The sequence below is a fragment of the Anser cygnoides genome, chromosome 1, assembly GCF_040182565.1.
Source record: "Anser cygnoides isolate HZ-2024a breed goose chromosome 1, Taihu_goose_T2T_genome, whole genome shotgun sequence".
Taxonomy (NCBI): domain Eukaryota; kingdom Metazoa; phylum Chordata; class Aves; order Anseriformes; family Anatidae; genus Anser; species Anser cygnoides.
This window is the reverse complement of record NC_089873.1, coordinates 916,554-942,207: the sequence shown is the minus strand read 5'-3', so window position 1 is coordinate 942,207 and position 25,654 is coordinate 916,554. Positions and strand designations below refer to the sequence as shown.

The following is a 25,654-nucleotide window of genomic DNA, read 5'->3' as shown; positions in this document are numbered from 1 at the left end:
GGGTGACAAAAGCCGCCGTGAAGGGAGGAGGTCCCTGGGCTTCCTCCCGTGGCAGCAGGTGAGGGCCAGGAGTGCCTGCGGTGTAAACTTCTCCCACGCGGTTGTTTGGGAGAGGAAGGAATTAGGCTGAGGTTGGCTAGGAGAAACAGGAGCGAGCCCAGTGCTGGTGCTGCAGGGGAGGCAAAAGCTCTGCCAGAGAAATGGGAGCAAACGGGTGGGGGGAAGAGAGGCTGGGGCACACAGTGATGGGGAGGACGAGGCTGTGGCTGGGCTGACCTCAGCTCCCACTCCTGCAGATCCCCAGAGGAGGATCCCCAGAAGGGCTGGGAACGAGCAGGGAGGCAGGGGAGAGGCAAGTGACAGGATTATGAACACCAGCGTGAGCCCCCCCTCCAGTAAAATGGCATTGCTGTGAAAACAGAACAAGGCTGGGGCTGACCCATGGCCACGACACATGGAGCGTGTCACAAGCGAACAGCAGCTAGCCAGGATGACGAAAAGCCAAAAATCAATAAACAACTAATCAATAAGAGGTGAAGAGCAGCATCCAGGAGTGCTGCTCTCCCTGGAAAGGAAAGCGGCGCAGAGGCACCTCTGTAGAGAAATGGGATTCCTAAACAAAAACATCTGAGACCCGAAAACAGGAGACAGCTTGGCTTAGGGTTTGTTTTTGTTTTTTACTATTATTTATTATTTTCTACTATACATTAGTGCTTCGGTCCACCACAGTCACTGCAGAGCTATCGCACAGACACACGCACAAACTATATACAGAATGTACACTGTACAGGCAGGGCTGCCGCTACGGAGAACTGTACAGAACTTGTTACTACGGGGCGAGTCTCCTCGCTTGGCTGCTCCAGGCTGGAGGCAGCAGGAAAGCGAGCAGCCTCCCACCGATCCTGCGCTGTCTGGGCCTTGCTCTGGAGTGGGGAAAACGCAGGAAGGATTCAGTCACTCCCATGACCTACTAACAGCTCCCCCACCCCGAATTTGGGCTGCAAGGCAGTGCAGCAATGGGCAGAGATTGCTCGTGGAACAAAAACCCAGCTTCCTCCCACTAAGGACTTGGCATTGCCTACAGGGTCCTGTGGCAGCTTCGGGCAGGTCTTGGCTGCAGTGCTGAACTCTCCTACCGTGCGGAAAGGTGTGCTCCAGAGCCTCCTGCAGAACACGAGTGCATCAGGCTGCCAGACCCATCCCCAGACCCATTCCTTAGGCAAACATCCAGGCACTGGCCAAACTGGCAGATGGTGAAATGCAATTGCAGTAGCAGCAATTATGGGACCACCCTGGGGTTACGGTAAATCCATTTCCAAGGTAGCTGGCAGAAAGGCTGCTCTCTCAGGCAGAGGGCAACTACCTCCTGAACTCACAGAGGAGCCCCAAGTCTCTCCTATATTCGGCCCAGAAGCACATACGTGTGTCTCTCTTTCCCAGGAGGTGAAAGGGAACAGAACGACCGAGTTGGAAGCGTGGCTGCAGCAGGAACAGACACAGCCAAAGAGGATGCTCCTCACCGCCCTAAGCGCAGGGCAAGCACGCACTTCTCACAGCCAGCCCTGACACTCACACGAGCGCCACTCCACGAGTTTCCACTTGGCAAGGGTGCCACAGGCTGTGAAGATCAGATTCTCCACCATGTTTTATCAGCAAGTGGGCTGACCACATCAGATAAATCTCAGTGCTCAAGGCAGAGCTCCAGCACCCTTGTACGTTATCACAGCACACAAACGTGATACTTCCAAGCAGAACAAATTACATTTGGAGGCCAGCTCCTCTCTGTGGAGCTGCAATAGCTATTCCATTCACACAGCACACATCCACCACCTCTGGAGAGCTCTGTTCCTTGCAGATGCACCAGACCTTCATCTCTGCCTTGGAGAAAAAGCAACAGCGTTCCACGTCCAGCAGTTCAGCCTCCCACTCCCAACACAGCCGAAGCTCTTGCTGGCGTGAGTCAGGCTGCTGAATGGGCAGCAACATTTTTTTGCACGTCATTTACATGTGGGGGACTAGCATCTCTCTCATTATCAGCAGGAGCTCTCCTGAAAACAACTCCCCCATACCGGGCTGCTCCTGCTTCTTCCAGGCTGGATGACGGCACTGAAATTTTGAGAGCCCAAGCACTAGACAAGGATGGATGTGTACGTATGGGCAAAACAGGTTTTGCACAGCCTATCACATGCTGCTGAAAGCCCATCTGTCACTTCCTGACCTACTACCAGCCACACAAGGAACAGTTTTTCATCTACAGGCCCCTAAATCCAGCTCCGTGAAGCAGGATTAGACAGAACAGCGCACACGGTTCCCCACTGCTGCTACAGTTCCGATCCACGTGCTGGAAATCATACGCATTTGCGAGCAAGGTCCAGATCTGGTGACGTTGGCTGGATCAGGGAAGAATTTTCCTTTCCAAGTGCAACTGCAGCTGCCCGTAGAGTGGGAGGGCCCTTCCTTCTCCAACGGTCCCTTCGCCGTGCTCAGTGGTGGTGCAGCACTGTCTGGAGATCCTCTGGCAAGGAGTCAATGATGGTCTCAATATACAGGCCCACCCGCTGCAGAGTCTCCTCCTTCACAGGAAGGTGCTGGCACCTGGCTCTTACCTACAGGAAGAGAGAGGAGAGAAACTGAGGGTTTCTAAAACAGCTTCAGGTCCTCTTTCTGCCTTGCCATTGGCCAAGCAAATCTCCCACTGTCTCTTTAGCTGGGGTAAGAGAAAACAGTCAGGAAACTGTCACCTGAATCAGACTGATGAAAAGAAAAAACTTTGAATCCTCTACTGGGTAACCACTGAAGTTTCATAACTGTCCCGTTTGCCAGTTCTCCAAATCAGGGGGCAAAGCAACAACCGTGATCTATGTCCCTGGTCACTCCCTGACACAGAGACACAGAAAGGAACGAGCACAGGAAGAGGGGAGGAAAACCTACCAGCTTCTCCCGAAGTTTTAGCACCAGGTCTACAATCTCCACCTCGGACTTGTCCTTCATCCAGGCCACAATGTTCTAAAGAAAGAGAAGAACAGTTTTTTCAGGGACTTATCTTCTTTACAGAAGTTTTTTTCAAAGAGATACCCCTAAGCAAAACCTGAAATAAAAGTGAGGAGGAGGTTTCTCATCCTCTTTCACAACTCTGCTCGCAGCACTTAAGCCTAAGTGAGCAAGACAGAGCTCTCCCCACTTTTCTGCCCATGACAGCATCAAGCTCTTGCCTGCAAGAGAAGAATCAAGGAAAGATGCAGCAATACGTAGACGGTGCCGGTTCCCTCCTCCAGTCAGCACCACGAATCTTGTGCTGCGCTCAGAATTTACATCTATTTGCAAGAGTCAGGCCTGTTAAAAAAGGAGACAGCTTTGGCATTCCCACACCACGCTTGAGGACCTGCACTGCTGAACAGTGAAGCGAGCGCTGCAGCCGAAGATGCACCTGGGCGGGATGCCAGAGCTCCTGGGACCATCCCAGCAGCTGCTCAGTTTACGAGCTTGCACCAGCAGTCACTACTAAAATTCCTACCCATTTTCAATAGGCATTAAGGAAGCCAGCAACAGATGATGTTTCCAGTCTGGGAGTCTGTTGGCTTGGGAAGGGCCTGATGAATGAAAAAATACTTGCCAGAAGCAGCCAGAGGAGGACTGGCTAACTGGCTGCACTGGCTAACAAAGTGAGGGAGCTGGGCTGCTCATTTCCTTGTCCCCCACAAGTGCTGTTGTTCCTCTGCTCTGAGGAACATGAGGCAGACCTGTGTTTCCCTTGGGCACAGAGCACTTGTCCCCACTCTGTCAGTGCAGAATCATCAACAAACACCCAAGGAGTGCTCTCATCTCCCAGGTCTCAGGCCTGAGCAGTCTGGCACTGGTTTTAATACCCGCAGCTGGGACATACCGCTTCACAGATTGCCTCCAAATGAAGGGCTTCCAGTTTCTGGGTCATTTCCTTATGCCTCTGACGGTACCAGCCATCAAAGTTGGGAGACTTGAAGAAACGCCTGCAGAAAGTGAGGTGACATTGAGACGAGGGACAAGGAGGGATCCAGAAAAGTATGCTGGGTTCAGATTTCCCTTCTTGCTGCAGCAGACACAGATGTTAGAGGAAAAGACATTTCCATACACAGCATCTTTAAGGATGGCAACCAATTATGAGCTATTTCAGCCTTTTCCTATCTCGTCTTTTCTTCCATCAGGCATTAACACGATACAACTGAGCAGCTTTAGCAGACTGTCACCAGTGAGGGACAATCCTGCCAGTCTCAAACTCTCCTTTGCATCAGCTCAAGCCTGAGTCAATTTGAGAAGTGGTGCTCTCTTCTGTAGACTTATTTAGGACCACTTTTCCTGGGGAGTTATGATAACTAATATGGTTCAGCCATGGGAAGAAATTCACATTCCTCTGCAGTGCCTTGCTGAATTCCTCCCCTTTCCTGATATTTAAAAGCTGTCAAACACTCGCTGGCACAGACCTGAGTCCCATATAATTAGCAATTAATGTCTCTCCCACATAAATAAAGTATCATCTAGGCTATGTCAACAGATGTGTAATTTCTACCCCTCCAGCGCAGTGCAGTAATAAGCCTCTGTTTTTACTGATCTACACAGGAAAGCAAACAGGGGGCAGCATAATACCTGTTTTCGTCTCAGAGTGTTATAGATTTTTAAATCAAATTCAAAGTGGGATTGAAAAGCTGCTAACAAAAACCCAAGGGTTGTGGCAGCAGAGAAAGAAAGTTTAAGATGCCAAAAGTGAGCTGGGCAACTGGCACTTTAGCAGCACGTTCTTTGTAATTCTTTCAGTAACAGTGGGGGTATCTTAGATGCTGTATTTTAGCATTTCCCTCTATTAAGACTGGCACGTGTAGTATCGTGTAGTATCTTCCTTCACGCTATTTCCTCAGGCTACCTCCAGAGAGCACTTTGTCAGCAGAACTCAGGTGTTGTTTGTTTTTTTTTGCAACTACAGGGACTCTTTTGCTCGTGCACTCTCCCCAGCACAATGGAGTCCTAAACCGAGCCAAGATCTCAAGATGCTGCTGCGGTACTGACAGATGTTTTTGTAATTAAGGGTTTGACTTAGGAACACAACAAATACTACACACGCACAAAATCTCACACAGTTAGGAGCCCAGGAATACATAAGCTTCTGCATGTAAATCAGTTCCCAGAAAATCTCAACCAATTTATTGAAACAGCTTGTTGTTTGTTACTATTTTTCAAAATATTAGATATCCAAGATTAAATCTTACTGTCTGCCACACCCACGCCATAAGGAGTGGAAATGTTTGTTTCCTGCTGAATACACTAAAGCACAAAATGACAATGACAAAACACGTGAATCCATGATTCTTATTCTCTGCTCACTTTCTGGGCTTTTTTCCCATCTTCCAAACCCTTCTTGAACTCCAGCAGCTCGGTGCCGTGACCACTGCCCTGGGGAGCCTGTCCCAGTGTCCGACCACCTCCTGGTAAACAGCCTTTTCCTAACCCCCAGCCTGACCCTCCTCTGTTGCAGCTCCACGCCATTCCCTTGGGTCCTGTCGCTGTCACCTACTGTGGACACCCTCTGATAAGTTTTATGCCCTTCTTATCCTGTGGTGCCCAAATCTGCCCACAGTACTCCAGGTGAGACCACAGCAGGCAGAGCAGAGCAGGACGGTCCCTTCCCTCGACCAGCTAGCTGTGCTGTGCCTGATGCACCCCAGGATACGGTTGGCCCTCCTGGCTGCCAGGGCACACTGCTGCCTCATGTTCAACTTGCTGTCGACCAGAACCCCCAGATACCTGATTTCTGATTTTTTCATACTCAAATTGTAACCAACTATGCTTTATGAATACAAAGGGTATACTCTACTGCATGCTGTCCTAAATTATACCCTGAAAAGATGTATTTTAATGTTCTAACAGCATTGCCAGCTTGCAGTAAGACCGAAGTGGCCACTGTACTGAACGTGGTACAAAAGCATATGACAACTGCTGGATGAGGACCTACAAGGCTTCTTACCCCATCTGCCAAGGACCAGACACTTCAAAAAGATATATTCCTTGGAGGGCAGTAAATGACATAGCTGCTATCAGAGACGAGTCCCCTCCTTCCCCTTCAGTGAGGACCTCGGTGTTCTTAGGTTCCTGAAGGTAAAGAGTTTTAGCTTCTAAACCTGCATCTACTCATTTAATAGATTACTTGAAACACAGGACTGATTCAACCTTGCATTTGCTCTTCCTGACCACTATTAATCAATTCTTCATGTGTGCAAGTTTCTTACGTGACCAGTTTCTGTCCTGAAATTACCTTTTTGCTCCCAATTCTAATTCAGGATTTGATGTTCATTATAATCTACACCAGCTGTTAAGGAGATAAGGTAAGGAATTACTAAACTGTTACCTGTAGAGGCCTAACCAGTCACCCTTAAGTACACAGGTAAGTTGGGGACCAGCATGCTCAAGGGTCTTCATGAAATCATCTTGTCGGAAAGGGCGAATTTGTGGAGGATTCTGCACAATGGAAAGACAATAATACATGCACCCAAAAGAAAACGGGAAAATAAGGTCTGTATTCACAATAGAAGAGACTGCACAAGGCAGATTCAAAACTATGAGAACTACAGACGCATGAACATCTTAACCAGCCGTGCTAGCAAAATTTAAATTAGATTCACAATAGCTGAGCTTACTGCAAAACAGGAAGCATCTGTCCCAATGTTTGTTTCACTTTTTTTTTTTTTTTAAAGGAGTAATAACCCTCTTCCTTCGATGAGGGAAGTTCACACAGTATATCAGACTACGTGATCAGCATATGGCATAATTATTCCCAATCCCTGCAGTCAAAAGAAAGCAGAAGAGACTGGAAAACTGAACTTACTTTCCATGGAGTAATGGCTCTCTGCAGAGGCATCAGACTTGCAATATAGTGCTCCTAAGAACCAACAAAAAACCCCGATGTCACAACAATCAAGGAGCCTCTTGCATTGTCACTGGCCGTTATGGTCTTCTTCAGTGCATCATAGGCACAATCACCAGCCTCTTACTCTGTTCTTGTTTTAGACCAGGTCGGATGGGGCTCTGGGCAACTTGATCTGGTGGGTGGCATCTCTGCTCATGGCAGGGGGTTGATGATGATCTTTAAGGTCCCTTCCAGCCCAAACCGTTCTATAATTCTGTGACTTTTACTTGCATTTTACATGAGCCTGAGTGTTCCAGCTTGTTTCCCACCAAGGGTCGGGCCACAAAACTACATGCGGCCAGAATCCTAAACATGATGTGAGGAAAGGTCAGGTGGGAAGAAGCTGGCAGGAAGGACTAGAATCCTAGAAGATATTCTGTCACCTCATTTACTGCCTCCTAGGATGACGTAGAAAAGAAAGTGAAGGAGCCAGACGTGCACCTGAATGGTCACCAAAAAAATATTAATGGCTTTCTAATGAGACTAGACAGGGAAAGCCCTGAAATAAAACATTTGTTAAAATCTGCCTTAGGACAGCAATGGCCACGTCGACAGGCCTCCTAAGCCATATATAGCAGAGCTTCATGGAAGGGAGATTTTCACGCAGGCACTAGGTTTGACTCCAGTATTATGGGGCAAGAGGCATGTTTTGGGCTCCTGCCTCTTCACTACCTATCTGCTTTGACTACCAAATCACGGGGAATGACTATTCCTGTATGGCAGGAAAAAACATCCTGTCTTCACACATAATGTGCTGGATATCCAACCTGCAGACTTGTACACTAATTACTGAAATTTGCAATCGAGAGAAATTTAGTTTCTTTCTATGGAGTAAAACATCTCTAGAGTGCCACATCCTGAATCTCTTACAGGTGCTCAAATATAGGTGAATAAAAAAGGGCAAGTGCAAACTTGTCACTTAAGCAAGCATCTCCTGTTCACCCCCCCCCCCCTTTACACCGCTCTGACAAGTCTCTGCTCAACTCACCAGGGGAATAATGAAGCTCTGGGTGAGCTCCAGGAGGTGACGCCTCAGAAGGGCACTTTGGACTTCAGATGGGCGTTTTCGCTGAATCCCCTGCAAGCACAAGCAGGGCGTTCACAACAATGCTATTCTCTATTATGTAGATAGATGCAGAATTTGCAAACTCTGCAGCTATAAGCAACCAGTCCAGAGCAGCCTGGAAAGCGTACTGCCCAAAATACATACTCCACTCCCCGCTTAAAGGTACCACTCGTGTTTCACTAGATGAATCTGTTTCTCCAGACTCTTTTTTCCAATAAGGATTGTCCTCTCTTAGGTTATCATTTGTGCCAGCATTTATTCCATGATATCAAGTGAAAAAAATTAAAACTGGCCTGAGAAACCTGTTCAAGTATACTTGACTAAATCGTTACAAAGTTAAATCAAACTGAAAAAAAAGCAGTCTGTTCCTTGCAGGATTTTGTCTGTTTAAACCGAGCTGTTAGCAGAGTTTTCCCACAGTGGCATAAATAATTTGGAACAGGTTGAATTACTTACCTTTAGTAATCTTTTTATCAGAGTTTTATCTTTGTGAAGAAATGTTTTATAAGAAGTGTAGATTCCTAGATTGAAACAAACAAAAACCACCATGTATGTAGAGAAGGCACCATTATACTGCACAGGGGTAACAGAACTGAAGTTCCTAGCACAAACCATGGCAGCTGTGTCAGGGGGTTAATTACAAATATCATAAAAAATTAATGATAATTTTAAAACTGCTAATGCAGCTGGCACTCGCAGCAGGATTAAAGGGCACTACACTATCTCGAGGACTTTCTTACGCTAAACTTATGGTGAGATAACTCACTGGAGTCAGCTTATGGCTAGGCCTGACCTGAACAGTTAGTTAACTGACAGAGATCTGTATCTAGGTAAGCAAGTTCCTTTGACTTCAACTGCATCTAAAAAGCAAATATGATATATAAAATAAAACCAAGAAAATTAGAACCTGTTCTCTGAAACTAAAATAATTTGTTGAATTATTTTATATTGGCTTTTTCAATCTCAAAGATGCACAGTTTTTCTTTATTAGGTGGGGGATGCCATTACAGAGAGCTGTGTAGCAGATCAAGTATGAGAACACCAAAGTGTCCGTTTATTGCAATACAAAGAACAATGTGTGCATTGTTCACAAGCCTGCAAATCCCTCATGTGAAAGCGTAAACAAAATTAAACCATGCCTGACAAGAGGACCTACCTGGTTTTGTGTCTAGAGTTTTTAGTTTAGTTAGCTTCTTCACCTTAACTTGCTTGGGCAAGTCTCCTGTGGAAGGACATTAAATAATTAGCTCAGGTTCTGAATCTCCCCTCACAGCACAGCATGCATGAGACTTCACACTTGAGAACATTCAGTGCTACACTTCTACATCTGAAGTCATGCCCTCCCTTAACTCTATCCTCAGATAAGCCTTCCTGTTTGCTAACTTTGGTGCTAAAAGTTTGGACCAGGAACATGTTAAGGACACACAGCAAAAAATAAAGAATAAGTGCAAACCAACCAAAAAGATAACCTCCTCATCTCCCTCCCCCCTCAAAAAAAAAACAAAAAAAAAACCTTCTCAGCCTAGAGTGAAGCAGTTTTCTTGGCTTCGTAGACTCTTCTCGTTCACGCAATTTTCTCTTTCCTGCCTAGAAAGATTCTCATTTTGTTAGTTCTTCAGAAAAAAACAAGTTATTGTTTCAACAATTTGTCTTCATCATTGTTCATGCTCATCTTGCACGTCAACTGACTCAGAGTCTAGCCTTCCCTTTGGTTTCTCAGCTCTCACAGCAATGAAGACGTAAAATGATGGCTAGCACTACAGCTGCCAGCTCCCTGCTAGCCCCTAACAAGGTATAGCAGCACAAGAGGACTTGGATCCACCCCTACCTGACATTCTGAGCTCCCCGACCCGAAGGATGTGTGGCCAGTGCTGGAGTGTTTTGATAAAGAAAGGGTTTGTGACTCCCACAACGATGTTTGGCCTAGAAAGAAAGGAAAAAATGCAGAACGATGCTACCCCCAGGGTATCCTCCACCCAGACAGTGGTGAGGGGGTAGCAAGGACCTACTGGCTACTTACGGAGCTTGAGTCCTGGTGGTATACTCTTTAAATTCACTGTCGTGGATAGTAAAATAGGGACGGTAGTCACAACAGTACCTCAGAGGGGCAAGACAGCTGTAACAACAGACAGAATAGTTGCCATATAAACTTCACAGAGAAGGAATGTGTGTTTATATCAGGTTAATGTCCTACAGCAGTGTTTTGTCCTGCTAGAGGTAACACTGGAGGAGTTCCAGGCCTTTTTTTTTTTTTTTTTTTCTTAAAGAAGAGTTCAAAGCTGGGTAGAGAAACTACTCAGGGCTATGAACCATCAAGTCTCTCAACACAGTAGACTCACTTTTAGTCTTCTCTGCCATTGGTGGAACGTGAGTAAGGCTGCTTTACTGTGCTATTTCTTGCCTTACTATGCTATTGCTTGTCATACAAACTTTCACAGACAAACTAAACCTAACACAATTGACTTTCCAGAAGAGCGTACATGAAAGAGAAAAACTGACAGAATTTATTACTATAGTTATCTGTATCTCAGAATGAGAGCATTACCTGGTAAGAGCCATAACCATTTCTGAAGAAACTGTAGGGGATGGTGCCATTACAACAATTGGCTCTCCCAGTAACATCAGTTCCCATAACATCTGGATATGAATTAACACTGGCTGAAAACACCTGTTAGTGAAAGGAAGAATGACAAACTCAGGTTAGAAAAGCAGCTCAGAAAAGACCAGGTGCTATTATTGCATATAAGTGTAACCAGATGTGCCTCTGGGGCATTTGAAATCTAGGACTGATTTCTGGTATCCCACAACAGAATGTTTTGTGTCTTTACACCCGCTACAGCTCAACCATCTTATACGTGTTTAGGGAAACACTTTAAGCAATGTAAAGCAACTTGTAGCAGTACGTCCTTTGATCTAAGCAAAATAAAATGCATGCTGATTACAACAGATGTATGGCTATTAGAACAGTACCTACAGTGCTGAAAAGTTTATTTCAGATGCACAATGTGTATGCTTCAGGGCTTAAGCTGATCACCATCTGAGGTCAGGAAAAGAAACCCTTCTCTAACCAGGACCCTGGGTGATGTGTTAAAGGCCATGCGTACTGGCTCAGACACCGCACAGGTTCTGCAAGTTCAATATTCTAAATGACACCCTGCAAAGCAATGATTTTTGATTCTTCATTTGACATCTTCACTATCCATATGACTTATAGGATACTCTGAGCAGGGAGGACGTAAAGCAGATGAAGAGAAGAGGGTTGTAGAGATGGTGGCTCTCACCTGAAGAGATCCAGTTCATGAATACTTGGCAGAACCATTGGGGCTGGCAAGAGATTCTAAATGAGAAAGGAAAAAAAATCCAAAATTGTTAGTAAGTGGAAGCACTCTGACTGAAATGCCATCTAATTTGACACATCAATCAAAGTAGCTCCTTCTACAATAAGCATAAGAAGAAGAGAATGAGATTAATGCTTGGAGATATGAGTCAGGAATAGATCTGGATTGGGCAGTCAAGCTCCAAGTGAATTTCCTTTCTTAGAAGAGAGCCAAGAATCCCTTCTTTTCGAGATGTTAAAGACTTCCCATGGCTGCTCCTTTGTTTTCTGGAGCTTCCTCTAGTTGAAGACAGAGATACAGATATAGGCAACAAGGGCTGGAAATATAAGTACCAAAAGTTCAGAAGTGTGTAACAGACAGTAACATTATTAAATGGATAGAAAAAGAAAGGAAAAGCTGAGATAAACAGGAAACAAAATCAAAGCTGAATCAAAGCAGTAAAGATGTTCTGACTGCAAACACTACAAAATAACAAGGAAGACTAAGGCAGAGTCTCATGAAGGCCTACCCATGCATTAATTCCTATGAAAAAACAAAGTGAACAAAAACCATGGAAACAATGCACATATGTAACTTGAAGCACGCAAGTTCTGTGCAGAGCCCTGTTTTGAAATACACAGCCATGACAGCATGTGGTCTGAACCAGATGGGTAACAAACTGCACTGATCCCAGGCCAAAGTGGTTCCGAGTGGGACTAGGTCCAAGGAGCCCCAGTTCTCCTACATCCTCCTTTTGTACTAGGCTAGCTCCTGCCCATCAGTGGCTTGTGTCATGCCACACTTTGTCTCACCTCTTGATTGAACTGCTTCACTGGACTTGATCCTGGCTTATCCACCCTGGATGGGATCCTCACCTAGATTACAGTTAAGAACAGACAGGTTAATCAGGAGATGGAATCAGTTAGCCGTGTTGCTTTCTTCCCTAACAACCACTCTCATGGAAAGCTGTCTCAATTTTCAACTGCACTGAGGTTAGGCATAAAGGGAAGGAATCTAGAGTCAACAGCAACTTTAACATCCAAAAGAAAAAGGAGTATGTGCTCCACTTCCTACTTTGTCTCATTCTGCTGCTGAGTATCATCAGCAACGCATACCTGAATGACAACTCCCATCACTGGAAGGTTCAGAGTCTGTCCTGGCACAGGAGGTGGCCACTGATCAATCTCATTGCACACTGCAGGGACACAGACAAAGGAAACAGTTGAAACTGAAGGTCAATACAGCTAATTCAGCTGGTCCTGCGAGTTCTGCCAATTTACTTATCACTCACTCCTAGTTCACGCGTCCCCCTGGCTAGTTGCAAACAAACACTACACCAAATAATCGTGCAAGTTTAGGTCAGACACCAGATTTATGTCTGCACCACGGTTTCCAGTGCAGACCCAGCAGCACTACAGTGTTGACAAATGATGATTAAGTTGCACAGTGCAATAAAGGCCCAGACAGAGATGTAGCATTAGCAGTTTTTTCCCTCTTCGGGAATACATTGTACACAAAACTGACAGCATCATCCATTAGGATTGTCAGACATTTTCCATTAATGCATCCTTTACAGCTGTTTATAATTTTGACAAGCCAGCCATTTGGATGAAAGTTTTTCCCTGTTGGAATTTATTTCAGAACGAACTAATTGGGAACATTTCAGCTGTCTTTCAGGAACCTCCTGATAAAACCTCTGAAAGATTTCAATATGCAAACCATCCCTCCTAGATCTGACTGCTCACCTGCCTCCAGGCATGGCTCCAGCTTGTCAAAGTATTCTGGAGCAATCAACTGCAGCAATGACTGGAACAAGTTCACATACGGAAGGCGTGACACCAGCACCAGAGACTGAAAAAGCAGTACATTTAGGAGTCAGAGACCCCCTGTTGAGATAATTTCTAGCACTGCATATACCTATACTGCTTCCTAGAGGACTACACTTAAAAAACAACATCAACAACATGAAAGAACGCAAAAGTAGCACTTTCACTGGTGAAATTCTTGCTAGCTGAGCCAGCAGTCTTAGGGAGATGATAGATATCAAGGAGTTTCTTAACAAGTGATCACAGCTGACAGCTTCTAGAATGGAGCTGCTGCAACTAAGATGGATGAGTTTGTGATCTAGCAAAAGCTCAACTGCAGGAAAAATAGATTTATAGATATTTTAATAGATTAATTTTAATTAAAAATAAAAATAAATTGGCAATAGGTTCAAAGCTATGAAAACAACCATAGCAGACAGAGGAGTGCCAAGGAACAGGCAGCTGAAACTTAAATTATATATACAAATGAAACAAAGGAATGCTGGGGAAGAAGAAATAAAGTAATTCAAAGTAATGCTAATTTATCTCAAGCAATGACTTTTGGGTTGTTACTTTGGCTTCTATTACTTTTTATAAAATATATCTTTTGTTAAAAAAACACTTTTCAATTCAGTCTAATTGGGGGAATTCATTACTACACTGATAATTCTCCTCCTCTAATCATTCATTCATGCCATGGGCAGGGATGGCACCCACTAGATCAGGCTGGCCAAAGCCCCATCCAGCCTGGCCTTGAGCACCTCCACGGATGGGGCATCCACAGCTTCTCTGGGCAGCCTGTGCCAGTGCCTCACCACCCTTACAGTGAAGAATTTCTTCCTAATGTCTAAACTAAATCTATCCTCTTTTAAAGACCATTCCCCTTTGTCCTATCATTATCTACCCAAGTAAAGAGTCCTTCTCCATCTTTTCTATAAGCTACCTGTAAGTACTGAAAGGCTGCAATGAGGTCTCCCCAGAGCCTTCTCTACTCCAGGCTGAACATCCCCAGCTCTCTCAGCCTTTCTTCACAGGAGAGGTGCTCCAGCCCTCTGAGCATCCTTGTGGCCTTCCTCTGGACTTGCTCTAACAAGTGCACATCCTTCTTGTGCTGGGGGCCCCAACCTGGATGCAGCACTCCAAGTGGAGCCTCACAAGGTCGGAGCATATAGGGACAATCCCCTCCCTCCCCTGCTGCCCACCCCTCTGGTGATGCAGCCCAGGATGCAGTTGCACTTATGGGCTGCTGGCTCATGTCGAGCCTTTTGTCCACCAGAACCCCCAAGTCCTTCCCCGCAGGGCTGCTCTCAGTGAGTTCTCCCAGTCTGTCCTCATGCCTGGGATTGCCCCGACACAGGTGCAGCACCTTGCACTTGGACTTGTTGAACCTCATTCGGTGCTCATGGGCCCATTTCTCCAGCCTGCTTCAGGGGATATGAGGAAACTCACTTCTGTATTAATGTCTTTTTGAAAGAAACTCCTTGTCACTGCCTACAGATGGATGGGAGAAAGAACAGCAGGCCAAAGTAACCGCTGGAGCAGGATGGAGCCCCATTTTCCAACAAGTTACCAGACAGATCTACTATGAAGCATTGCTCTTTGAAAAGTAGGTGTTCAAAGTTTATCTGTTCAAGAGGATGCCCTTTTATTTTCTGAGGCGGAAAGTCACTATCAAAAGAGTATGTATCCATGGAGAAAAATGAATCTTAAGATCAAAGTAAAACATTTTCCTTCTCTGGAAGGAGTCTGAAATTCCACCCTGTCTCAGGTAGCTACTATACCTATCTGCCTGAATAATACTAAGCACTTTGCATATTTACACTGAAATAAGCATGCAAGTTTATATTATTTTTTTCCAGTGTCAGCGTTAAAGGAATTTATGATATGAGGCAAGGTTTGTGAGGTAATAGCAGTGTCATTGCTGCCAGTTAGAAGCAATCCACCCAGCAGGCAATTCATTCCCAGATGGCTTCTAGGAAGACGAAAGATTAATGAAATAAGAGCAATAATAAGAGCAGGACTGAGGTATAACTGGCACAGACTGCAACAGTGAAGTATATCCCCTCAGTGTCCGTAACACTAGAGTACGTACTGAAGGAAACGCTCGAGTACTTCGGGATCTCATGATTCACACAGCAGGTCACCGCTCATGTGATTAACACACCATGGCAACGCCATCCAGGTTTGTTTGGAATTACACTTTCCACATATTCCTGTTCTCCGTGACCTTTGCTGTTTCCTGCAGAAGCCCTGGGGGTGTCACGTAGGAAGTGGTGCTGTTTTACAGCTACGGAGAGGTGCCGCTTTACAGCGACGTACCAGTCGAGAGTAGCGAGCTCTCTGGTTTCAGTACTCACCTTCTGAAAATAACCTCTCTTCATCGAGCTGTCCTTGACTTGCCTGAAGTATACGTAACCAAAGTAATGAGCCGACTCCCGCTGCAAGAGAGACCAACAGTGCTGTTACGGAGAGGCCGACTGCTGCTGCCCACAGACCCCCTCCAGCCGCTGACCGAACACCGCGCCTCACTGCTGCTGGGACACACTTACAGCACTCCTTCCTAGTCACCCAAATCATCCACGCTGGCTCTCTGGCAGAGTTTACCGCTTGGGAGGACAGCAAGGCGATACAACCACCGAAATTCACAGACCACAGCCTCGAGGCAGGCCCTTTCACCAGCCCCTCTCTGCAGCACCCTCAGGGCTGCCTCCCACAGGACTAACTGCGGTTTCTGCTAACAGAGCTAACAGAGCCAACCCCCCCGGAGCTCACCCTGGCACCCCAAGCTACCTCAGCTCTGCTCCGACTGTCCGTTTTCTTTGCCAGGCAGAGGACAGCGCATTGCTGGACACGACACACCATCTCCTGCAAGGAAACGTTCCCTACCAGACCCACTGCGCTCCTCTCTACCAGGCATTTAAGGACAAACTTTGCTTCAGATGGAGGCTGCAGCTCAAAGCCGAACGATGCCTCACAGCATCCATGAAAACTATCAGATTGAACAGAAATCCCAAAGTTTCAAGCACCTTCTGTCTTCTAGGTTCCCAGAGACGTCAAGAAGGAAGAATAGTTATCAGTGCCAAACACAAAGATCTTCCTTAATACAATTTTCCTACACATCATAGGCATCATGGTTTAAGGCACCTTTCTCTTTTCAATATTATTTTTCCACATCAGAATCCAGGATTTTGGTAGTTTTGCTTCCCTTCTTTAAAGGCAGGTGAATTTATAAGGCAGTGTCTGACAACCAATTACTACAAAGCAGTAAAGATGTACACAAGCTGAACAATCTCCAAACCAGAATTTCTGAAAAGAAATCCTCCTACTCCCCCCTCAGACCAGCAATCCATTTCTAATCACGTATCACAAAGGGATCGTGTTAAAAGGCACATGCACAGGAAGAATCATCTCATTTGACAGAAAGTAGAAAGCAGAAGAGGACAATTTGATCTGATGGCCATCTGCTCTAGAAAAAGCAGCAGCAGTGCTGAGCACATCCCTCCTTCTGCATGAAGTGGGCAGAGAACTCACTGCTGGAAAAACCACAGCTAACAGACACTCCTGGTATTGATGCTTGGGTACGGTTAAACCAGCAAGCACACAAAGCCGAAGTGCACGTATGTGTCATGACAGTTGCACTGGCTGTTTTTACATCCATCCATCCTGCAATAAATACAAAGAAGTGTCCTCCCTCAACAGAACAGGCAAACATCTCATTTACCAGGGACAAGGACATTCTCGTCTTGCCTCACGGTAACGTGCACAGGTAGCTGTGCACTGGTGGATGTCTCCTGGGTGCCACCACTTACCTTCCCCTCTAGCTCGACAGGGGCACTGCTCTAATCTGGGCTCCTCCCGATTCAGCTCCATCGCTCCGAGCAGCTGCAATTCTCAACACGGCCCTCTACACATATTAATGTGGAAAGAAATCCCTGTGCAGAAAGCTTTCTGCTTTTCTGACTATTCCCATGGCTCAGGAAAACAACCAGAGATGGGGAGCAATTTAGGCACAGAAAACAAATCAAAAGCGTGTTTGGATTTTAAACCCAAAAGCACCACTGTTTGCTTCGTATAAGTAGAGCACGTGAAATGCAACTCACCTGCAGGGTGAGGGGTGCTTCTCTGTTGTACTCGCCATCATCCTCATAATGAGCGGCCCTCTGTCCCCCAGACTGGCGAAGACGGAAGCTAAACTGAGTGTCCCCCAGGCCACCTGAGACAGGAGATCACAGACGTTCAGGAAGAAGTTTCAGTAAGGGGAAAGCTGAAAATTGCTTAAGTCAGAAGTGCTGACAAAAACAGAGACAAGAAACTCGGAAACAGAACAAAGGGACTCTCAGGACCCCAAACCCACTGCCAGACAGGGAGAACCCATCACTGAACACGAGAACCGGTACCATTAAGTCGCACCTCGCAAGGTCATTGCTGGGAAATGTACAGACATTGGCCAGAATCATCTACCCTGAGTAGCTGCAGCTACCACCTCTTATCCTACGTTGAAAAAAAACCTACAAACAGCCTTAAGCCAAGACCACACAAATGCTGATTTAAGCAACAACCCCCTGCACAGCGGTTCTAGCAAGTGAGCTACACAAGCACCGCAGGCGGGAACCTCCCAGGTTATACAATATTGCTCACCCCTGCACCAAGAAAACAGCAGGAAAAAAAAAATAGCATGAAATCCTCTGGAGGGGACAGGATGGGCAGGAGAACTTGGAGAACTGGGTTGAGTACTTACAAAGAGGTCAGTTACGAGGAAAGAGCTAAACGTGCCAGAGCTCACTGAACAACCGCCAAGGCTGAACACCCTAAGGCACACCAAGGGGGAAGGGACGTGCTCCCTTCCCACCACAAAGAGTACAGACCGTCATACCTGTTACAAGGATATCGCCAACAGTAAGTAATTGACTTTAATAAAAGGAACACTTAGTCTGAGTGCTCACTAAGCTCTGAGAAACTAGCAAAAGTCCATCCTTAAAAACGTTTAAACTAAGCTGGGCAAAACTGTAGAAAACCAAGAGTCAGGAGTCAGTCTTAAAAAAAGAGGTATTCGCATGAATTAACATATGTCCTATTGCCACCTTTCTGATTTATAAGCACAAGCTTTGGGACTACTTCTGCTGTGAAAGCATCCTCTCCCCATTTATTTGTCTTCAGCGAATGCTTCAGCCGAACACAGAAATGCTGACAGAGTCGACAGCTGCAAACCTCAGGAAACATACCCTCAGTGACTGCTTTTTAATCTTTCCTATGCATGGGTGAAGCATGAGTGTGCGGGATTATCAAGAAAATATCCTGTCACCCACGAGATCGCAGATTCTGTACTGAGAGCAATCGAAATGACACCGAGCCTCTTTGCCCAGACTGAAGGGCTGGGCGCTGCGTGCTGTCACGGCTCGGGAGGATGCAGCCCATCAGCCCCTGCTCCATTAGACGATGACTCACTCTCTCCATCGCGAACCCATTTCGTTCATAACAGCGACGAGCCACCCGCAGGCGAGGCCGGCAGACGCCACCTACCTGAGTAGGAGTCTGGGAAGGACAAGTAGCAGATACTGGTCTTCTGCAACAAACACAAAGACACGGTGAGAAAACCTCCAGCGCTGCTGCCCGGTATCTTTAAAAACAGGAAGAAAAAAGCAGTTGTTACCTCTTTCTCTGTTAGTCGGAAGTCGTAAGGATACACCAACTGCAAAGGGATGAGAGGCAGTAAGTCAGTCACGCTGTTCCCCCACGGCTTCTACACGCCGATAAACATTGCTTCCGTACAGCAAGTAACTTGTTTTTCCCCAAAGTAACATATCCTAGTAGCTTGGTCACCTACACATTACAACCTTAATGTCCGCACCCTGTGCACCGAGCCTTTCACAGTCTGTATTTATTACAGCAGATTTGGAGACAGACAGAATAGCTCACGTTTTACTTAGATTTTAACTAGAGGGTGGATGGCTCAGTGCACAAACAGCCTCGCGACCTCGTTGGTAACTCCTCTGCGCAGCTTACTGATACGCAAACACCGCCTTCCTCTGAAGCAGGCAGGACGGGACTGCTTCAACACCACTTGAAATTACGTTAATGTATATTTACTCTCCAAGCCTGGGAAGCATTACCCATAGAATCTTAGAATATTGAGTATTACTATTCACTTCTCACCTAAACAGAAGTTCACAAATTGCCCCAAATCATGTCCTACACAGAAAGCTTTGAACTTTGTATATTCCTAGTTGTTGTTTGCAGGAAGGTCGCTTTTTGTTTTGATTCTTTGATTCCTGCTAGAAAGCCACTTACAATACATTAGAAATACCAAATATTCTGAAGGAGCGAGGAAAGCTGGCCTTCTGAGCTGCGGGGAGCTAAAACAAGATTTCACAATAAAGAAATGAGAAGACAGACAGTGGGCACAGAGTAAGAACGGCTTTGAAAGTGGAGTTCTGCACACACGTGATGAGACGTGGCGAGAGGAGGACGGCAGAGAGAAGGCTGACAGCCCTGGCTGGTGGAACAACCTTCAGAGCAGCGCCCAGCACGGGCACGGCAGGGCGAGATCGCTGTCCTCAAGGGCAGGGGAAAGGACGCAGCGATAATCGAGAGGGAGACTACGACACCAGACAAAGGCTCTTGCAGCACGGCGAGATTAGAAAGCAACGTATCCTACGTATATTAAGCAACCACCAAGTCTGATGGTAGACACGGTTTGTGTCCTAGCCTCCAGGGTACAAACATTTATTTGTATGAGCGAGGGGTCAGCTAGAGACGCTGCTCACAGTGACCAAAAACCAGTAAGTGATCAGCAGACGTTGGGAGGGATCCAGAGCTCTGCTTTAGCCTCATTGATCTGGGATCCGTTGTTAGAAAGACAAGCCGAGGTTTATTTTGTATGGCAAGAGGTAGGTCTGGCACAGACCTCAGGATTCATGCTTTGTCAGCATACCAGTGACAGCTGATCTGAGCAACACCCAATTTATCATCCGGCATTGCAGATAAAGAGATCTTCAAGAATTTTAAAGTATCTAGTTAAGGATCCTGGCTTTGCATCTGAGCTGTGTGCATGCCGATAATGCTGCTTCTGCATTTACTGCAACGCAGTAAAGGAGAACTCCGTGCAAGACTCCTCGGGTCAGGTCGAGCACAGAGCTGCACGCAACTGCCATCCATCCACAGCGAGATCCACCACCAGGAAGTCCCAGTGAGGAGTAGGAGAGGCGAGAAATGACACAGCCACGGCCGCAGTGAGTTGCACGAGTCACTTGGCAGAGGATGGAAACTGAAGTACGTACTTACAAATCCGTAAAAGTAAACCACGCAGCCCTCACAGCACTTACGGGTCGGGAAGTGCCGAAACTGCAGGTGGCTTTAAAGAAGCAGATGAGAAAGAAACTAGCGCCGAATGACTTGAAAAACGGAGACCTGCTATCAGATTTCCGCAGCTCCCAGGCGGTAACTCTGTTTGAGGTCAGCACCAGTCACCCAGCGCTCAAATCAGCAGCTCTGCCCCGTGCCCGGCCGCTCGCGGGGCTATAAATACCCAGGCGGGCCCCCTGCCAGAGCGCAGCGAGCTCACCAGCTGCCTCGCTCAGCTCTCACCGTTCCCCTCGGGTTCTCGGGCAAAGGCAGCTAAACCAGCTTCAGAGAGAGCGCCGAATGAACAATTAAAAATTGTGCTGATCAGCCTTCGGTTAAAGCTTCGCAGGAAGAAGAGAGCTGCGAAGAGGCAGGAGCAAAATGATCGCGTACGTGCCACAGCGCAGAGGCGGCGCGGCGGGGCTGGAGGAAGGGGTGCGCTACAGCTACGCCACGGGAGCGGACGCTTCTCCGCTGCTGCGTTTTTGCATTAGACCAAATTCTTGTGGTTGTGACTAATTTGATGATCGTACACTTATTCTGTTAATCCCCCTACAGCAACAGCTACACGAGACCTGCACGTCTGACCCCGACGCATCACGGAGCGCAGGATCTCACGGCACCATGCCGTCCACAACGCTCGCTTGTGATCTAAACGCAAGCTGAAGCCTCAAGGCAGACTTCTAATTCTCATACTGCCTTTTCTGGGGCACCTTTCTGCAACTCGATCGGACCAGGTGGACACTGATGGCTCCACGCTGCTTTGTTAGGATATTTTGGGCCCGAGCTTGAGATTTGCTGAGCATGTGTTTCACTCGGAGATGCGTGCTCAGCATTACGGAAAAAACTAATTCAGGTCCAAATGCTGTCTGAGCACAGAAACACTGATGGATCCAAAATTCAGATATTGTGTTTCTGAAAACTAGCCTTCATCTTCTGCATTTCTGCTCCCCCTTCGGTTCAACTGTCTGACGCGTGCCCTGTGTTTGGTGTGGGGGGAAATCACTCAACAACGACAAGATTAAAGAAACAATCTAAAATATTAAGTATCCTAGTTTCTAGAAGTTTTCAAAAGCAAAAAGACAGCAAACAAAAACACTTTTTTCTTTGTGTTAGTCCCTGGGTATTACAATTTAAGCCCTTTTGGGCTACTTCTACATCATTTTTTGGTGGTGTGGCTCCCTCCCATCACCAGGGAGTTCACAAGCGTGGAGGTGACACACGTTGCTGAACAGACCCTGAGCACTACAGCGTTGCTGGTGGTGCCTGCAGCTGTCATAGCAACGAGCAGAACAGCCCAGAAAATGACTTCTGGTGACTGAAGCAACACAGCTTCGGAGCAACAAAGTGCCTGTGTCTGGAAAAGCTGGGGAGGGAGCAGTCAGTGGTGCCGTGCAAGGGGATGTTTTGGGAGCAGGGGACGCGTTTTCAGCGTGACACAGCCCGTTCTGAGGGATGCCCTCAGACACACATCCTCTCTCCCACTGCTGCTTTCACTGCCTGGAACCGACTGCTTGAAGCAAGGTAAACTGGTGGGTGAGTCAGAAGCAGTAATTACACCCAGTTTCTGCATTAACCTATGTTTTTTGTGACACCTGTGCTGCTATTTAAATACATAGCAGAAGAGTCGGGACTCGCTGGATCTCAGGGTGACGGTGTACCTGCACCTGCACAAGTCAGGCGACGTTCGGGAACCTGGGCAGACCCTAAAGATGCTCCTGGCTGCAAAGTGACACCCGCAGAACCCCGACTCCGGGGGCTGCTCTGCCGTTCCTGGCGGCGCTGCTGAAGGACACACAGCACACACAGAGCGGGCTCCAGCAGCGTGGCTTCCACTTAGATTTGGGCAGCGAAGGAAGAAGAGATCCTTTATCTGGAAACAATGCTATACTCAGGGAAAAATAACCTTCAGAAAGATGACAAAACCCAGTTTGTTTTGGTCCCGGTTGGGTTTCTTCCGGTTAGGTTTCCAGCAAATGCATTTTATGAATTTACAAAGGCTTCTTTGCAGAATAATTAAATATGATTGTACCACAATGAGCAGCTAAGAAATTCCAGCGCTTAGAATTAACACACCCAGGGCACCCACAGAGTACTGAAAAGAACAATCCTTGTAGCACTTTATACAGAGGGAGAAGCACCAGAGATCCTGGGGGGGGGAGGAACAAGGTGTGCACCAATTTCCATTCCAGCAGGCCGAGGAGAAGCAAAGCAAAGCCACGCGTCATGAAGTCTCCAACTCTGCCCAGTGGGCAGTTTTTGGCAGGAGCGAGGCACCGCCACCTTACTCCTCACCACAGACGGGAGCGCTCCTCAGTTGTGCCCCCACGGGGCGCAGCCCTGCAGGTCTCAGCAGACCCCGACCAGGACAGCGTGCTCCCGCAGCCGTCCCCCGGCCCCAGGACATCCCAGTCCCCTCACCACCCTTCCATGCGTGCCTCTTCCCACAGAGATTTACGGAGATGATGCAAGCCTGTGGTGCAACTCCAGAAAGCGAGGCTTCCCTTCCTTCCGACTCGTGTTGCCGTGAGCACGTGCGGTACTGCGAGTTACCCCGAGTACCTGTAGCTGTCACTGCACGGTGCTCGGGTGTGGGAGCAGCCCCTGTATAAATCACTCCTCGGAGGGCCGTACCTGCATCCACAAACCACACAACGCTCCGCCAAGATCTAATCTCAGCCAGCTGTGCCGATCTGTTAACACCTACGGCAAGCCTCCCGTGCAACCTCAGCCAGGACCGAAGTCCCACGGGGCAGGGTGCCACAAACATGGTTCCAACCCTTTTTTTTTTTAAGCTAGCAACTTGCAGTCAAAAGCCCGACTCATAAACCTGCCTCTTCGCAGCTGCAGAACTCAGCACGCCTGCAAGCAAGCCACAGGATCCAGACCCGATCTAAAACAACCAAAGCAATGGAGAGAAATGGGGAACAAGCAGAGGTAACGACACTGACCAGTGGCAACAGTGCCCCCCCTGTGACGGGGGACGGGTAAGGAAACGGGTAAGAAAGCACCTTTGTGGCTAAGTATCAAAACACACCTATGGAGCACCAAATTGCAAAGGCTCATTACTATCCCAATTAATATCCCAGTATCCATGCCCTCTCCAGGGTATGTCAGGTCTGGCTCCACAGGAAAGCACGTAGAGCTTGTGAAGTTTAGGTCCATTGCGTATATTTTCGTTTTCAGGCTTCATGGAAAGAAGCATATTCAGGTATTTTTACGGAAACCGAGCAGCAACGGGCTGACAACCTCTAGCCCTCTTCGTTCCCTCCAGAGGCTTCGCCCTGCTCTCAGAAGACGAAGCCTCCATCACGGGAGAAGGCAGCGCCGAGCCCCCCGCACCACGGCCGGGCAGGGAGCGCTGCCCTCCCTTACGTGACGGGGATCGGGGCCTGGATCGACGCCGGGGGTCCAGCACCAGGCCCGCATGTCACGGGGCCTCGGGAGAACACCACCGGCTCCTGCCTCCTGTCACGGTACGGGCCTCCCCCCCCGGGGCGCCCAGATCCCCCCCCGGGGCGCCCAGATCCCCTCACAGGGCGCCCAGATCCCCCCCCGGGGCGCCCAGATCCCCCCACAGGGCGCCCAGATCCCCCCACAGGGCGCCCAGATCCCCCCCCGGGGCGCCCAGATCCCCCCCCGGGGCGCCCAGATCCCCCCCCGGGGCGCCCAGATCCCCTCACAGGGCGCCCAGATCCCCCCCCGGGGCGCCCAGATCCCCTCACGGGGCGCCCAGATCCCCCCCCCGGGGCGCCCAGATCCCCCCCCGGGGCGCCCAGATCCCCCCCCGGGGCGCCCAGATCCCCCCCCGGGGCGCCCAGATCCCCCCCCGGGGCGCCCAGATCCCCCCACAGGGCGCCCAGATCCCCCCCCGGGGCGCCCAGATCCCCCCACGGGGCGCCCAGATCCCCCCCCGGGGCGCCCAGATCCCCTCACAGGGCGCCCAGATCCCCCCCCGGGGCGCCCAGATCCCCTCACGGGGCGCCCAGATCCCCCCCCCGGGGCGCCCAGATCCCCCCCCGGGGCGCCCAGATCCCCTCACAGGGCGCCCAGATCCCCCCCCGGGGCGCCCAGATCCCCTCACGGGGCGCCCAGATCCCCCCCCCGGGGCGCCCAGATCCCCCCCCGGGGCGCCCAGATCCCCCCCCGGGGCGCCCAGATCCCCCCCCGGGGCGCCCAGATCCCCCCACAGGGCGCCCAGATCCCCCCCCGGGGCGCCCAGATCCCCCCACGGGGCGCCCAGATCCCCCCCCGGGGCGCCCAGATCCCCTCACAGGGCGCCCAGATCCCCCCCCGGGGCGCCCAGATCCCCTCACGGGGCGCCCAGATCCCCCCCCCGGGGCGCCCAGATCCCCCCCCGGGGCGCCCAGATCCCCCCCCGGGGCGCCCAGATCCCCTCACAGGGCGCCCAGATCCCCCCCCGGGGCGCCCAGATCCCCTCACGGGGCGCCCAGATCCCCCCCCCGGGGCGCCCAGATCCCCCCCCGGGGCGCCCAGATCCCCTCACAGGGCGCCCAGATCCCGGGGCGCCCAGATCCCCTCACGGGGCGCCCAGATCCCCCCCCCGGGGCGCCCAGATCCCCCCCCGGGGCGCCCAGATCCCCCCCCGGGGCGCCCAGATCCCCCCCCGGGGCGCCCAGATCCCCCCACAGGGCGCCCAGATCCCCCCCCGGGGCGCCCAGATCCCCCCACGGGGCGCCCAGATCCCCCCCCGGGGCGCCCAGATCCCCTCACGGGGCGCCCAGATCCCCCCACAGGGCGCCCAGATCCCCTCACAGGGTGCCCAGATCCCCCCCCCGGGGCGCACAGATCCCCCCACGGGGCGCCCAGATCCCCCCACGGGGCGCCCAGCTCCCCCCCACGGGGCGCCCAGCTCCCCCCAACCCCCTCGCAGACACAAGCCCCGTTCCAGGGAACATCTCCCCAGAAACGGGCTCCCGGCTCGCCGCCCCGCCCCCGGGCACCCCCCGCGGCCCGCAGCCGCCCGGAGCCGCCGCCGCCCCCCCGCCCCGGTCGCACCTCCATGGCCTGTCCCAGCTCCAGGTCGAAGGTGACCACGCACACACACTCGAGCCAGGCGGAGAAGCGGGCCCAGGGCAGCGGCGAGGCGGCGGCGGGGCGGCGGGGCCGGGGCCGGGCCCGGCTCAGCGCGTCCATGGCAGCGCCCGCTCCGCCGCCCCGCCCCGCCCCTACC

The 25,654-nt window shown here is 49.6% G+C and overlaps 1 protein-coding gene and 1 long non-coding RNA gene across 3 annotated transcripts; one reads left to right on the top strand and one right to left on the bottom strand.

Annotated features, from left to right (window-relative positions):
- Positions 1 to 663: 663 nt before the first annotated feature.
- Positions 664 to 25,654, bottom strand: DENND6B (DENN domain containing 6B). Of its 2 annotated transcripts, XM_066994895.1 has the most exons (20): positions 25,480 to 25,654; positions 18,770 to 18,808; positions 18,640 to 18,682; positions 17,220 to 17,332; positions 15,477 to 15,557; positions 13,060 to 13,165; positions 12,430 to 12,509; positions 12,127 to 12,189; positions 11,279 to 11,334; positions 10,543 to 10,665; positions 10,018 to 10,113; positions 9,826 to 9,920; positions 9,154 to 9,219; positions 8,454 to 8,518; positions 7,920 to 8,009; positions 6,851 to 6,904; positions 6,374 to 6,483; positions 3,884 to 3,986; positions 2,932 to 3,006; positions 664 to 2,606 (listed from the first exon to the last, which is right to left on the bottom strand). In XM_066994895.1, exons 1-20 carry the CDS (start codon positions 25,615 to 25,617, stop codon positions 2,484 to 2,486), a joined length of 1,719 nt encoding a protein of 572 aa, XP_066850996.1. In that variant the 5' UTR covers positions 25,618 to 25,654; the 3' UTR covers positions 664 to 2,483. The 2 variants fall into 2 exon arrangements, with proteins under 2 accessions (XP_066850996.1, XP_066850935.1); XM_066994834.1 differs by lacking the exon at positions 18,770 to 18,808 and having other exon boundaries at positions 18,640 to 18,736.
- On the top strand, positions 20,331 to 21,559 carry LOC136790536 (uncharacterized). The gene is made up of 2 exons (XR_010830657.1): positions 20,331 to 20,849; positions 21,019 to 21,559. It is a non-coding gene; the product is annotated as an uncharacterized lncRNA (long non-coding RNA).

Coding starts and splice junctions, on each gene's coding strand:
- DENND6B (XM_066994834.1), bottom strand. CDS start 25,617: ATGGACGCGCTGAGCCGGGCCCGGCCCCGGCCCCGCCGCCCCGCCGCC. Junction 15,558..17,219: donor AAGCACCCCTCACCCTGCAG/GTGAGTTGCATT, acceptor TCTCTCTTGCAG/CGGGAGTCGGCTCATTACTT. Junction 9,921..10,017: donor ACCACCAGGACTCAAGCTCC/GTAAGTAGCCAG, acceptor CTTTCTTTCTAG/GCCAAACATCGTTGTGGGAG.